The 15,211-nt window shown below is 40.3% G+C and overlaps 1 protein-coding gene across 3 annotated transcripts in view; it reads right to left on the minus strand.

Annotated features, from left to right (window-relative positions):
- The window catches only part of MTHFD1 (methylenetetrahydrofolate dehydrogenase, cyclohydrolase and formyltetrahydrofolate synthetase 1), a 38,232-nt gene continuing 23,021 nt past the window's right edge, over window positions 1-15,211 (minus strand). For 2 of the 3 annotated variants that reach the window (XM_042814207.1, XM_042814208.1), the window contains exons 17-28: window positions 14,202-14,278; window positions 13,100-13,240; window positions 10,937-11,005; window positions 10,310-10,421; window positions 9,974-10,113; window positions 9,514-9,555; window positions 8,352-8,452; window positions 7,253-7,430; window positions 6,487-6,594; window positions 5,208-5,360; window positions 1,201-1,326; window positions 1-1,035 (exon numbers count right to left, since the gene is read on the minus strand). In XM_042814207.1, the coding sequence (XP_042670141.1) occupies window positions 1,237-1,326; window positions 5,208-5,360; window positions 6,487-6,594; window positions 7,253-7,430; window positions 8,352-8,452; window positions 9,514-9,555; window positions 9,974-10,113; window positions 10,310-10,421; window positions 10,937-11,005; window positions 13,100-13,240; window positions 14,202-14,278 (1,211 nt within the window). In that variant the 3' untranslated portion in view covers window positions 1-1,035; window positions 1,201-1,236. Of the gene's footprint in view, window positions 1,036-1,200; window positions 1,327-5,207; window positions 5,361-5,986; window positions 6,400-6,486; window positions 6,595-7,252; window positions 7,431-8,351; window positions 8,453-9,513; window positions 9,556-9,973; window positions 10,114-10,309; window positions 10,422-10,936; window positions 11,006-13,099; window positions 13,241-14,201; window positions 14,279-15,211 lie in introns of those variants that run through there. The other variant, XM_042814209.1, reaches the window with a different exon arrangement.

Genomic DNA, 15,211 nt, shown 5'->3' on the forward strand with positions numbered 1-15,211 from the left:
TTTGAAGTTTTTACCCTTTATTTGGATTAGTTAAAAATTTGGCAGAAACTCTATTTCTGTTACAAAATGATTTCTGGCCTGTTGACAAAGCCTACTACAAATGACTCAATCACTGCTCACATGGCTTCTGTTCACCCAAAAGGTACCGTAGAAAACAAGGCTTCTCAATGGCCTAACTGTACTTATTGCTGAGCAAAACATGGTTCAAAGGACACTTTTGGCAGAAGCCATGGGCACAGCCCAGAGAGGTCTCAACAGACCTGACCCTCAGAAGTTCTGTTTCCAGTGGTAAGAATTACAGCAGTCACAGCTGGGCTTTCTAAAAGAGAAATCTGGCACGGCTCAGGTGTCTGCAGGGGTAATTCACAGCAGAAGCCAGGGTGAGCACTCCTGCTAAGAAATGACAAAAGGATTCTTCCTTGTTCCCTCTTTTAAAAGAAACTGGTGTGATTTCAAAGCACAGCAAATCCTCCCATAGTGTGAGAAATGGGATACAGAATTCAGGATGACAAGTAGGAATATTATAATAGCGTGTGAGACCTCCCAAGATAATCCATGCCTACTGTTAAGACAGCCAGGTCCCAAGACTGTTTCAAACAGCTCCAGCTTTAGGGTTTTTAATTACTAAAATCTCACCGAATCAAGGTGAGATCGTATAAATGTATCTTTTCTCCTTTGTGTGCTCACTGTCTTAGTTTGTCCTTTAGCTGGCTGGACTTGATGATCCTGAAAGTCTTTTCCAACTGAAATGATTCTGTGGTTCTAAGAGATCACTAAACCCAAGCTTCTGTATTTTGCTCGAGCTACAGTTACGAAGCAGGAAGGTTGTACAGGAAATATACTTTATATACTTAGTTTCAACTAGCTTGGAAAACAGTACTTTAAGAATTACTACTGATTAAAAATAAGTGTTCTATCCTTTAGCACTCTTCTTTTCACTTCTTGCACTGTATTCTCAGTCATATCTTGTTTTAACTTCAAAAAAGATCAGTGAATAGTTTCATTTACATGACTCATCAGGTGTTCTTCTGGGAGCTAAAAAGAAAAATAAATTTAATTACTATTAAACAGCACTGAAGGCAACTTTCAGGCTGAAATATATAATCACGTTATTTGGAAACACATGGCATAATATGAAATTGGCTTAGTTCCATTATCTCAAATTGAGAAATCAAGCCCAAATATTGAAAGCATTCTAACCTGAAGGTGACACCTAGCTTTGGTCACAAATTCTTTTCAGAAGAGCCCATTCACTTCTCCTGTCACTGTGTCCAAGTCGATATCATAAAAGCTGGGTCTTGTAGGAAGTCCTGGCATAGTGCTCATCTGGGTAACAAAAAAGATAAACCATTAAGATGGAAGCAGCATAAATGAACAGAAGATATAACACTTATTCTGTGCTGGGAACCGTGTTAGCAACAGCCCATGCAGCACCTCAGTTATGAACATACTAGCTGGGGGGTGGTCAGACACCATTCTGAAGTGTATCACAAGAACCAGGAACTCCTAATTTAACAGAATGACCAGTTCTGCCCAAGATGTGGCCGAGCACTCAAGCACCAAGCTGATGGATCAGCTGTTACATGAGAGCTGCTGCAGGGAGACACAAACTGCTTGTGGCAGCTTCCTGGCTCCCGAAACGAGGACGCACGTTTAAATACAGCTTTGCTGATTGCAAAGTCCCAGTTGATTAAAACTCTCTAAAATTTTTGAACTGTTATAATTAGGAATAATTATTGTTGACATGAGAGGTTTTAAAACAAACAGACAAACCCTCCCCCCCCAAAAAAACCCCTATTATGTATGAATATTTTGCTTTCATGAGCAATACAGAAACAGAAATGGTGAGGTCTGTTTTCCTGACTGGGCCATTCTGTGGCACACAGGTCAGAATGGCTGTGCAGCAGGAGGACTGAAGGTAGCAGAACAGCTGCCTACTCTGCACCCGCCTCAGGCCAGGCCTTTCAAGTCATCCCCACTGCTGAAACCCACTTTCAGAGCTGCAAAAAGCAAAGCCAGCAGGGACTACACTTGGCCTGATTTACTAATGCAGATGACAACTTGGTTCCATAACTCAGCGTTTAGCCCAGCAGCACATGTAGATTAACATGGATGCTTTATGAAGGTGGACAACTTGTGACCAGGCTTGACAGCTTGTGTCAGTGGTCATTTACCCCATAAACAAAAATTCAGTGTTTCACTTCACATCTACATCACCCAGCCTTGTCTTTCACAACCAGTAATTCTTATGCCTGTCTCCACTAGATTAAAGACCTCCTTAGAAACCTGGTATTTTCTCCCTGCATACATATTTTGCACACTAATCAAATCTGGGTAATAAGCTCAGCAGCAAGGTTAAGCATTTGCTGCAGTTCTCAAAACTGTTCTGGGAGCTTTTGGAATCCCACCTCATTTTCTTAAGCTATTACAAGTGCTAACTGCAGTCCCACATGTACCATACCACTGCAAGAAGTACGTGCTTTGTAAGAGGTAAAAGTCACTTCAATCATACCCTTTGTAATGACTGCTACATCTGTACCAGCTTTTTGTCATAGCTGCTGCTTTCCAGGACAGGGAAGAGCAGACCTCAGATATGGCTCTCATTCCTTTTGTCTTTATGTATGAACATTTTTTGCTTTCATGAGCAAAGTATTACAAGATCTGAAGCATCTGGAAGCGTTTTTCAGTTCTCACCACAGTCCCTGCCACTGTTGTGCAGCACAAGAAAGCACCTCTTTATGTATCTCTGGAGAATCGCAGAGCTTTGTGGGTCTCCACCTACACGTCCAGAGGGCCACAGCAAGAGCTGAGAGCAACAGTCACTACAACAGGAGTTGCTGTGCTGATGAATACAGGCCTGATGCAACCCTTCTTGCCATTGGTGTTTTGAAAGGATTGGTCAGTTTTCCTGCTCTCCTTCCCATAGGGCAGCCCACAGAGGCTACTCTGTTATCTATTACCTAAAAGCAAACTATGTGCTGAATTTTTATGTGCTACAGGGTTGATTTCCTTTCAGGCTATGAATTTTCTGCACAAATGTCCATGATGCTTAATGCACTCGATTATTTTCAGAGCTAGGGAAACGAAGCTCCTCCTCCTCTCTTTCATTCACATGCTGGAAAAGAATGCAGGGCAATTCTCACTATTTGCATGAAAAAATTAGACCACTCAGATTATCAGTTCCCCTACAAAGTTTAAATAAAACCAATACTAACTAGAACATATTATTTATAGCATTTGCACAACTTCCAGAAGAAATGCCATGTAAGACATCGAAAGAGACGAATCAATAATTTGTTTTCAGTTCTCCAGTGGCACAATATAAGAAGGAAATCCAACCAGTTTGAGTTCAAACTGTCTGCTTCATTTTCATTACCATTTCACGCTCAAAGTTTAATCTAGACGATCCTTGTATTTCCTTTTATATCTCAAAGTATTTCATTCAAGTACAACAGCTTCAACTCCGAGCCAGAAAGGAAAAAACCCAAAACTCAGAGGCTGAGAAAAGTGAAGTGTGACATACCTTCTCAATCAACTTCAGATAACAAGATTAACACACTGGTGATTAGTTTCACCTCAAATGTCACACAACTTCTGCAGAGAGCTGCATGTTTGCTCTGTTTTCAGCTCACAGTTCAATGGCTGCCCAAAAATTACTCTGAGGCTAGCACATATCCTGTTGAATGGGTTGAAAATGATGGTCTGATTCAAAATGGGCTGCTTTTTAAAAGGACATCCCTTTCCTGGCCTAGTAGGCACCACAGAAGAGAAATCTTCATGTCCCCACTTGGAGGGCTTACTGTTAATTCCAGCAAGGTTAACATCATGATTAACTGCATGCCCAACTAAACGTTACAGATCTGTGAAAGGAGCAGGAAGGAAACTCCAGCTTCATAGAAAGTGAAGACATTAAAAAAGGAGACAAAACTTCAGCTTTAATGTCTGTAATCATCTTTTGTCTGTCTCATTACTTCTGTGTACTCTTTCCTTCTGCAGTACTTAAAAAAATATATTAAAAATGATCACTGTTTGGATTAAATCTTAGCTTGCAAAAAAGTCACAAACAGGAATGAACACGCTGTCTTTCACTGCATCCCAGAACACACAGCACTCTTTGAAAAGAAGGATGTGGTTATTTTATTTTTGTTGGGGTAATCTGGAAACCCTTACCTGGCTCTCTGAGGGCTAGCGTTTGAAGGAGGAAAGGAAACAACTCTTAAATCAACAAATTTCAGCATCTCAACCATATGACACTAACAGTTTTGAAAGACAGATTATTAAGACAAACATTGCCATGAAGGCTTCAGTAAAAAAAAAAAAGGTGGAGACCCAAAAATAGTGAGAAAGACAGAACTGCTTGCTCCAACTGCTCCATCTCCTGCAATAACCTAAGAAGTTACTTAACATTTTCCCAGAATAGATTCCTCAGATAAGATTTCCAGTGGAGCCTTTCATCCTAACGTTCTTTCTTTAGAGACAAAGCTGAACATTAGTTCATTTTGCAGGTAGCTCCTCTTTCTGCCAGCCCATTCATATCAAAGCTATGCCAGAATCCTGCTTCCATTGTAGCTACTCTGTTAGTTCTCAGCTGATGTGACAATCATCTCAACAGAAAATAAGAACTCAAGGGCACAGTGAAATAAATTGTTGGAATTGATGCAGTCCAAACAGCAAACAGATGATCAGCAAAACGATGAGAAAATAATGGAAAGGGAGACTGACAAAAAATAAACAGTACAGATCAGCTTTGCTTTGGAGCTGTCTCATCAAAAGTTATTTGCTTTGAAAGCTGTGGAAAAGTTTAGTTCTACGCTATCTGCTGGTGCGCAGAGATTTCAGCTGCAATACTGCAAAGTGCATCAGGAATTCCAAGTCCCAGGGGCATCAGGCAGGCCCCTCTGTCAGCCTGCTGTTCCCACAATTCATTATGTGCAGAGTTCTCCCTTTTCCTGCATTCCAAGAAGACTGAGTTGTGGCACATGGAGAGTACACTGGGGGCTCGCTAAATGTTCAAATGCTCACATGGTTTATTTTAGCTCCCCTCTTCCACCTGAAAAAAACTTACAAAGGGCATCTAATGCACTGGACAACTAAAACTTCATTTACAGATGATAAGAAGCTCTTCTCATTGGAGACACCTTTCATAACTGGCTGTACATGGAGTGCTATTCTCACCCCACAGCTGAGGGTTTTACTCACTCACTCACCGTTCCAACCAGCGGGTACAGGAACCCAGCACCAACACTGGCCCGAATGTCTCGGATTGGCAGAATAAAGCCTGTAGGTGCTCCTTTCTGTTCAGGGTCGTGAGACAATGATAAGTGAGTTTTAGCCATGCAGATTGGCAGGTTTCCAAAGCCCTGGGCACGACAATGAAAAAGAAAAGAGAAAGAGGACAGAAGTAAGTGAAAAAACGGTAACCATTCCTGTATGCAAAAATTACAGCCCTATTTTACCTCCATGCATTATCCTCAGTGTTACCAGGTAATTTTAATGCAATTTCTTTGCCCTATCTGATCCATTGACCATTCTGCATCCTCATTCTTTCTCTCTTCCTACTATTACAGGAAGAATAACTATGGATCCCAGCACGTCCAACTGAGGAAAAGGTTAATGGTATGGAAGCATTATGGAAGTGCTGGATATCTAGATAGCTAGCGTACTTTCTACTCTCTTCCCAGAAGAGAGCTAGCTCAGAACTAAGGTGCTCATAGAGCTGAAGTGGGTTAATGAGAAGTATTTGATCAATATAATTGCATGTTGTGAGGAAGAAGCAATTACACAGCTATGGTATTTTAATAGAATTGTAAAGGAATTTACAAGAAATACAAAAAACAAGAAATGACATATGCCAGCAGTACATGAAATCTAGAAGTAAAACTGTTCAAGCACACTAAACAAAGTATGGACAATTCTCACCTTGCCTTCCTCTACACAACCCATTACAAACCTTCAATAATGCAGAAGGTATCTGAAAAGCAGGTAAATTTACAAGAACGTCATGTTCAAGAAGAAAAAATGTGGCTGTGACTGCCCAAAATCTATATGGGTTTAAAAACTGATTGGACAACTCAGTGGGACATGACAAAAAATTAAACAAACAGCAATAACAAAAACCAGAGACTATTTAGCACCAGTCTGACCATTTGTAGTTCCACAATTCCCAAACTGTTAAACTGGGGAGTGCAGAAAGTATACATGGGAGAACATAGAGAGATTACTGAATCTCTTTCCACTTTTTTCCCTTACGCATTATTAGAGAAGTATTACTGAGACAGATTAGTTCTGTTGTCTGCACTAAAAGCCAGGGCCACTTTCTCCTTTCCCACAATACCTTCTCATCCTCCTCTGCCATGGCAGCATCCAGTGAGCCCTGGACACACGTTGGGTGATGATCCCCTATTATATGCAGTTTGAACATCACTTCAATATGATTATTATAAAATGAAAACACCACTGAGTATCAGGTGACAGGGAAAAACTAACCTGCTTAGTGTACACGGCGACTTTCTCCTGTGCTTCTGGAAGTAGCTCAATGTCACTTGCCCCATAGATCTGCTGTGCAATAATTCTGATTTTATCTACAACAGGGAGCTAGAAAAAAAGACAGGCAGGTGAGCACAGCCTAGGCACTTTCAGGCCACAACATGGTAACTAACAGTGACTTTGTCACCTCTGAGTCACCATCAAATTTGTCTAAGTACAAAGTCACTAGAAATACACACACACACTCTTCCACCTGACCTGTACTGTAAAACTGTAAGACTTATTTCCAGAGAAAGAAACAAGTTAGAAATGGACATTTCATTTGCTGTTCCACAGCCTATTATATTCTCATAGGGAGCACCATGCACACCCAGAAATTCTCGAGTAAGGTAACAAGTTTGATGACAGTTGTACCAGTCTTGTCATTCTGACAAGAATGCAAGTCACGGGCCAAAGAATAAACTTCTCCATACCATGGAACATGTCTGTCTGTCACAGCAGTAACCTGTTTGCCATTTCATGTTGTGTCAGAGCAGCATCTTACACTATCGAAAGTAAACTATATTTCATTTAGTAGTCAAAACAACAGGAAGTAACAAATTAGATATTTGAGACCCGTGGAGTAAACATTATATTCCAGAAGCCGTTTCTTCTCAGGTTCTCTGAGCAGACTTTTAGGCAACTTTCAGTCAACTAAGCCATGCCAACTAATCTCCAACTTATTTTTTTAAAAAAAAAGTACCTCTGTAATCATGCAAGCTCTTACCTCTACATTATAGAGGAACCTGAAGTTGCTGGGTGCCTGTGATGCTCTCTGAACAGCCTGAGCCAATGCAACAGCTCCTTTACCACCCTCTGCCCAGTGAGTGCACTCCACAGCATCAAATGCTCCTGCTTCTTTTGCCAGTTGTACCAGAAGAGCCAGTTCAGCCTTTGTATCTGTCCTGTAAAGAAAAAGTTTGTGTATTTGTATCAGAACGTATGCACAGTAAATGAATGGTTTGTTCTACCCTTCTCTCATTCTTGTCAACAGAAGTTAAATACTGGAATCACAGGATCCAGCCATCAGGAAGCCATATCTATTGAGGAGTTATCTGCCACAAGGCTGCTCCACCTTGGTGAAGGATGCCACGCAAAGACAAAAAGCGACCAAGACCTTGGCCTGGCACTGTATGCAGAAACCCAAGACTGCCAGCAACAGTTTTCCAGACTTTGTGCTTGTATCAACAACACAACTCTTGTTTTCAGATGAGAACTCAAAAAGGCATTAGTACTTGCTGATTTGATGCTAAGATGTTGTATATCATGTGCACACTATGCTAAAAACCATACTTTCTCTAAAACAGCTAATACACATTCACTTCAGATGAACAACCCTCAGCTGGCTACTCTGCTTCAACTGGCATCAGCTTTAACACAGCAGTTCAAAGCCCTTCAGCCTGTATAAAGAAAGACCACACACAGAATCTGCTTCCTCTGTAGTACAACATGCAGAGCCTTAAATGCTCCTTGGTTTGGCATGATTCCATACTGCAGACCACTGAATGCAATGTGGTCTCCAGCACAGGCACCTCACCATCTGTTATGAGCTTAGATTCCATATTATCACAAGCACCTTTGGTCTACAGAACTTAGCCAGTTCGGCTGTAAGCAGTGGCACGTAAGTCATTGATCACAAGATCCTAAGCTAAACTAAACTAGAGGATGCATTTGAAATGACTGAGCAGAGCTCCACTATTTATTCAGTATCTTCAAGCACTGCAGAATCGTTGACAGTGCTGAAAACAAGACAGTGTGTTAAATGTAGCATAAAAAGTGCCACCATTTTATTCTCATGCATCAGTTCCACAGCCCAGCTCACTTACTTGAAAGCATTGACAGCCACTACTACTGGGACACCGAACAGCCGAGCGTTCTGGATTTGTTTGCTTAGGTTACTGCAACCTTTTGCCAACAGCTGAAGGTTCTGTAAAAAAAAAAAAAAAAAAAAAAAAAAAAAAAAAAAAAAAAAAAAAAAAGAGAGCAAGCAGAACATAGATTTTATGAGAGACAGTGAAACCTTTGCTCCAAATCCACTGCATCCATAGCTCATTATTTAAGTGCCAAAACAGGAACGGAAACCACAAAGGCAAAATTTCAGAGCTGCTTTCGGAACACTTAGGATCAGTGCATGGTCTTGCATGGAAAACAGGAAAAGGAATGAATGTTTCTAATAACTTTGTAGCTGAAGATGAAAATCAAGGTAGGAGAAACCACGATCATTTTTTGTTATTAAGTCAATACTATGCTCATTATCTCCTCACAGTAAAACCTCACTTTCCTCTATGACACATCCGTCTTCATGTATTGAATATCATTAGCAGTGAATTTCGTGACATTTGTTTGAAGTTTGTGATAACAGCTTTCACTTTATATATATTTACATTTTACAGCATCAGAGATTATTCATGGAAGACATTTCATCCCTTCTTGTCAAAAGAGTAATCCATAGAGAAGTGTTAGAAGTGAAAAAGCTGAACCAGATCAATTACCCAAGTGTACATAACTATTTGAGGCAGAAGGGCAGAAGCAGATTTAGTTCACTTTCCTCCCTGCTTGCAAAAAGAAGGGCAGGGGGAAAACAAAACTGCTGCTGCTAAGAAGGGAGCAATTAGACAGGCACTCCGAATATTTTCAGACACAATATTTCAGCAGGGCAATCACTCTATGCTGAGAGGGTCAAGGGACACCGAGCAGACATCACTATGAAAAATTGAGCGTAGAGACAATTATGCAAGCTCAGGAGAAAAGGAAGGCTCTGAGTGCTGGCTAGGTCAAGTACAATAAATGCTTGAAAGAGCAGAGCCAAAGTAACAGCATTAGAACAGAAAAGAAAAAAGAACATTAAAGCTTGTACAAGGAAGCATTTCCCTGCTAGCTACAGAAATGACACACACTAGCTATCCACACGTGCACTGAATGATAATGTCGTGTAACGACTACAGTTAATTGGTCAACTGACACAACAGCTAATGAAGATAAGATTACCTCTCCCGTGTACTCTTTTGGCAAGGGCATCCCAGCAGTGACCTGGAGAGTGAATTTAAAAAATAATAATATAATAAATGGGGGGAGTACCCGACAAGATTTTTATTCTGACAATTTGCACTTGATTCTTATTAAACTGCATCAAGATACACTGTTCTACTCCAGCCTGATCCTTTTTTTTTCTAAGAGAAAAAAAAAAGACTGCCAAGATGTTCTCACAGTACAACAAACTAAGATTATGATGACAGCAAATACAAATGTGCCCCAGCATACTTCTTTGGGAACATAAGATGAGCCAGTATGTATATGTAACATACTACAGCGAAGCAGCTTGCAAGGGACATATGGATTACTGTAAATCTCAAGACAATTATAAGCAAATCAAACCCTACAGAGCTTTAGGTGGCTGGACTGGAACAAAAGCCCCTCAGACCTAAATAAAACCTTGTTTACTACTTACTGCAGGCCCTCCTCCATGCATTTTCAGAGCTCGGACAGTTGCAACCAACACCACCACATTAGGCCGGAGATGAGAATAACGACACTTAATGTTGAAGAATTTCTCCATGCCTATGTCTGCACCAAATCCTGCTTCTGTAACTGGAATAGGAAAAAAACCAACAACATAGAAGTTTGTGAGAGGATGTTGGGCAGAGAAATCATGCTCTGATTACGGAAATCAGAGGTTTCTTCTGGGACAGAAAAAAAAACAAAAAACAGCAAAGGTAGTCATGATAAAAAAAAAAAAAAAAGAGGAAATTTTTTCCTGAAAAACAAACAAATATCACACACTTACCAACAAAACCCTCTCTACCCACAAGCTTCAGTGCTATTTTGTCTGCCAACACTGAAGAATTCCCATGTGCAATATTGGCAAAAGGTCCCGCATGAACAAACACAGGGGTTCCCTAGGAAATGGAGGAGGGTGAGGGAGGCAAAGAGAAATAAAGAAAATCAGAGGGTAACATTTTGCACATCTGCATCATTTCAGGAGCTAAGCACTACAGTACCTGAAGCTTAAAAAAAGAAGTTCTTAGAAAACAGATCTTAAAGCCTTCTGATTAAATATTCGTTATCAGTACTAAGGGCTGCATCACCAACTGGATTATCATAATCTGCAGAAGTGGAGATCTTAACCCACTTAGGAAATGGATGGCTAAATCTTAGCAACTCTGCCAATCTCTTGCACCCATACCATCTAGGTTTTCAAAACATTTCCTGACATTGCTCAACAAAACAGGCACAGCAAGGTACTGCTCTTCCCCAGGGCCATCCACATGCTGATGGCAGACCTGAATCTTAGGTAGGAAACCACAATAAGCTTCTAAGTCTAAACAGAGTAAGTCCACACTGACTGTGATGAATGAGCTTGACCGGATCCTCCTTGCTTCTGAGAACACAGAGTGAAATCATCCATGCTCACCTCTAGAGTCTGCATGAGGTTTGGCTTAACAGCATCTTTCATCAAGACAGCCAGAGCACCAGTCACTCCCTAAAAGAAAAAGCAAAGACAGCTATCAGTTTCCAGATGTACTGAGACAGTTCCTATGCTGTGTCGAGACCTTCTGGTGAGCCTGCAGGAACACAACCAGCACAATATGCTGGTTGCTGCACAATATGCAGCAATTGCTGATTTCTCCTGAATGCAGCCTCTTCCATTATGACCTTGCTTAGCAGTGAAGACAAACTGCTCTTTCAGTGCTATAATGAGGTGAGAAAGGAAGAGCAGTGAGAAAGTAACCCTTAGGTACACATGCTTTCCTGCACCCCATTCAATGGCAAAAAGCAGGGAAAGTTTTTCAAGACAATTTCTTTTTCCCCTTTTAATGTCAATTGAATTGCAGCACTCAATTATATATCTATATTTTTTTAAAGACATTCACTGCTATGTTTCATTAGTCTCAATCTTGCTACATGAAAGCTTAGTTAACATTTAATGGATAAGCTTTAAACTTCAGTCATCTCTAGAATAATGAAAGATACAGAGCAAGATTTCCATGATGACATTTCAGGTCTGTCAATCAATAGCACCTCAATACACCTTCTTCTCTGAAAACCCAGAGTCAGTTTTTGATTCCTCATTTCTCCCCAGATCCTTTGATACTGGCCCTCGTGATACTGGTTATATCACAGCAGAAGGATCTGGGTATCTGATTGTGTCAGTCTGGTCTCTACAATCACCATGTTCTGGCTGGTATGAGAGGCATGAAGCACAGTCCTAACCAAGCAAGCCAGTGCCCACCACCTGCAAAAATGTGCAAAACCTGAGGACCTGTTGGACAGACCTGCTATCATCATCCACTCCACAGCACACAAAAATTTAAAAAAAGAGGAAAAAGCCTTAAAAACTACAAGTCTTAGATCCCATGTGAAACTCATAAAGCAACTCCCTACACAAGTTCCCACCATTGACGGGCAGCAGGAGTGACTTCTGTTTTCCAGAATGGGGATTTAACTCTGGTACTTAAGGTTAAAGCATGACAGCACATTAGCATCAGGAATTAAAATCTCAAAGCTACCTACAGAACTTTGGTACGTGCTCCTTCTCATGCCCAACAAATGTCTCACATCAAGACACTTTACAGATAAGTGCTTCCCAGCCTAGTTCTTTTGCTGAAGGTCCACAGTCAGGCTATACTGCCCATCAACTGCTTCTCAGAGTTACTGTGGGATGAACATAAAACAAAAACATACAACAGAAGACCAGTAGCACTCCTCTGTTGACTAGTGGAACAGTCCTGAGCCCGTGTTCTGTCTTGAAGCCAAGTGACAGGGCACAGTTCACATACAGATCTCAGTTCCCTTCACCTTCTCCACAAAGCGTTGTTACCTACAGAATATTGGAAAAAGCACCTGGAGCACAAGCTATCCCCTGAACAATGCTGAAGCACTGCATGGGAGAGTTCTAACTGACCTGACACACTCCACAGATGTTTCAAGAACTGCACTTGGACAGTTGCAAGACAGTACTGCAGCTGGCACTGTTGCTTATAACTATACTGGTAACAGACATCACTAGTTCTGTTAAATTAAACATTTCATTCAGTGCAAATAGATTTGTGCCTCTCACAAAGGCTGCCTTATGGAAACCTTCCACAAGTTTGACTTTTGTAGTATTCACAGTCTCTCAGCATAAGATACCTCATCATCTGTAATTAAATTTGCACCAGGCTTTGTCCCTGCTTTATGTTTTCCTTTCTCCAGGAAGCTTAAAAAAAAATAAAATTGAGTGGCCAGCAGGATGCATTCTGAATTCTTCTCATTTGTAAATAGGCTTTTTTTTTTTTTTTTTTTATTTAAAAGCCACCATGTACTCCTCCTCAATTCCTACAGTGCTAGTTTTGATTTGATACACAGTACATTGCACAGAACCCTTTGTCCCTGCCCAAAACACATGTATGCACAGTCTCTGTGTAAGGTGCTAGCCACGCTGAAGAAGAAATCCTTTACTAACTCCAGAGACTAACATTTCATCTCTAATATTCTACGTAGTAACCATACAGAACCATCTCAATATTTTTCAATCCAAGGACTTTCCGAAGTAATAGAAGAAAGTTAGCATTCAAGAATGGAATAGCTCTCTTACAAGGTCATCTGTTGTAACCGGTTCTCCTCTCTTGCTGGAAGCTACTACCATTCTGCCCAGTCGCTTTTTCATGTCATCCAGGCCGTCAGAGAGTGCTAAAACTGACATGATTTCACTGCTCACTGTGATGTCAAACTGAGCCTTCAAGAGACGAATAAAGATGTGAATTCATCAAGATTCCTCAGCAGAAATCTTTACCTTACTCAAATTCTTGGGGTGGAAAAAAGAAGCCAGTTATCACCATCATAATAAGAAATAAATACAGACATACATCCATGAGAACAAATCTAAAATGTTACTCTCAAAATATACGCAATTTAAGTTCAAAGTTTCAAATCAGATTATTTTCTGCAAATTAAAGTAAGATACACTCACTTCATTGCTGTTACATGACTCCATCCTGGCACGAAACTGGTGATTCATGTAAGAACATTAACACCAACAGTACATTTTTGAAGACTGAGCTTACTAACTCACATTTAACCATTGCTAAACAGTACAGTATAAGACAAAGAAAAAAAAAACAACAACATGAAAACCAACAACTGGTTCTATAGCAAATGAAGGGTAGAATGCAATCTGATATAACACAACGCCTCCATTGAAGTTAGGCACCCTAGAGACCTTTCCTGATGCATAAGAAGAGGCTTCTGTGGGCACAACTCATCTGAACTACTAATTTGACAGTTACTTAAAGGATGAAAGAAATCATGGTCCTGATTGCCTATTTTTCTACATATGCAATGTATCTAGATAACAAGCTCAGATATGGATTAGGGCCAGATGCATCCCACCCAAAGCACGTGCACTGCATAAGATTAGCAATTGCCAGGCACCATATTTGTAGAGAGCATTCATATGTCACTGTTACTACACCATAGCCATCCCAATTCAGGAATCCAACAATCAAGAAAGGTATGAAAAGAACAGATATTAAAACTATACATTGCATTGATAGCAAATTTAACTGCTTGGTCAAAGAGACTTTCTGCTGTCTCTTTTACAAGGTACCAGTAAGACAAACATCTGGAATTGAAGAAGTTTACTTCAGGATCATGCTTTTCAAAGTGCTTTTTTAGAAGATGCAAGAAAGAATAATTACCGTTCGTGAAAAGCCTTTTTCTGTTGGAGACTGTCCAATAGTGATTCCCCTAAGGAACCTGTCATTTGTATCCAGTACTGTGAGGATGAAGAAAGAAAGATGTAAGAAGTCACACTGCATGACCTAAACCACATCTTATATATCACCACAAACTCTTGGCTAGATAGGCCATGAACAGAGGATGGCAGCTTGGGACACCATTCTCTCCAGCTGAATTGCAACGATGTTAAGATGCTCACAGTCAATGCAGACTGCACTGCACCCAGAGGTCTACCTCCCTGTGTGCTCAATAACCACAAATCCAAAACCTCTTTGAAAAAAGGAGCTGCTGGTTTCCAGTTTCTTTTTCACCATTATTAGTCAAAATGAAATCAGGAAATTACTATGGAAAAAAGAAATGAAATTATCATTTTGTAAATGAAAGGATAAAACGGTCAGATTCTACTATTTAATGACGTTTCCTATAACTCCAAATTACCCTTGAATTTATATTTAATATAACTTCAAATTACCCTTGAAGCCACAAATGATCATGGCTTAAATTTGCTGGTTTTTTTTGTTTTGTTTTTTTATTTTTTTTGTAATGAGCTTCTCGAAAAATTCTAAATACTTCCCATGAGGCAGACTAATTTAGTTCCATTATAAGTTATGAAGCAAGTTTTGGAGAGTAATTTCAGATTGTATTTTCATAAAAAGAAGGAAAAGCAATACTCCTGGGGTCTAAATCACCTTTGCCCCACCCTCCCCATCTGAAATTCCTTTCATGAGTGAATTATTAATTCAGTAAGACCAGAGATTGATCTTACTTCAGGTATTTTTAAACATGTTTTTAAAAAACATTGAGCCTTTTTCTGCTGTCAGTCCCCAAGAGAGCCATCGGGCAGACTAAAATTCAGTTTAATTCCAGAGCAGCAGCCTCTCCTTGCTCACAGCGCCTTCTTAAGTGTGCAGGCAGAAAGACTGTTTGCTACAGTTGCCAAACTGAAAACCCTCTCAGTGACCATCAAAAC

Source organism: Centrocercus urophasianus, unplaced genomic scaffold, assembly GCF_019232065.1.
Source record: "Centrocercus urophasianus isolate 14NV4802_14NV808 unplaced genomic scaffold, USGS_Curo_1.0 seq_14, whole genome shotgun sequence".
Lineage (NCBI taxonomy): Eukaryota > Metazoa > Chordata > Aves > Galliformes > Phasianidae > Centrocercus > Centrocercus urophasianus.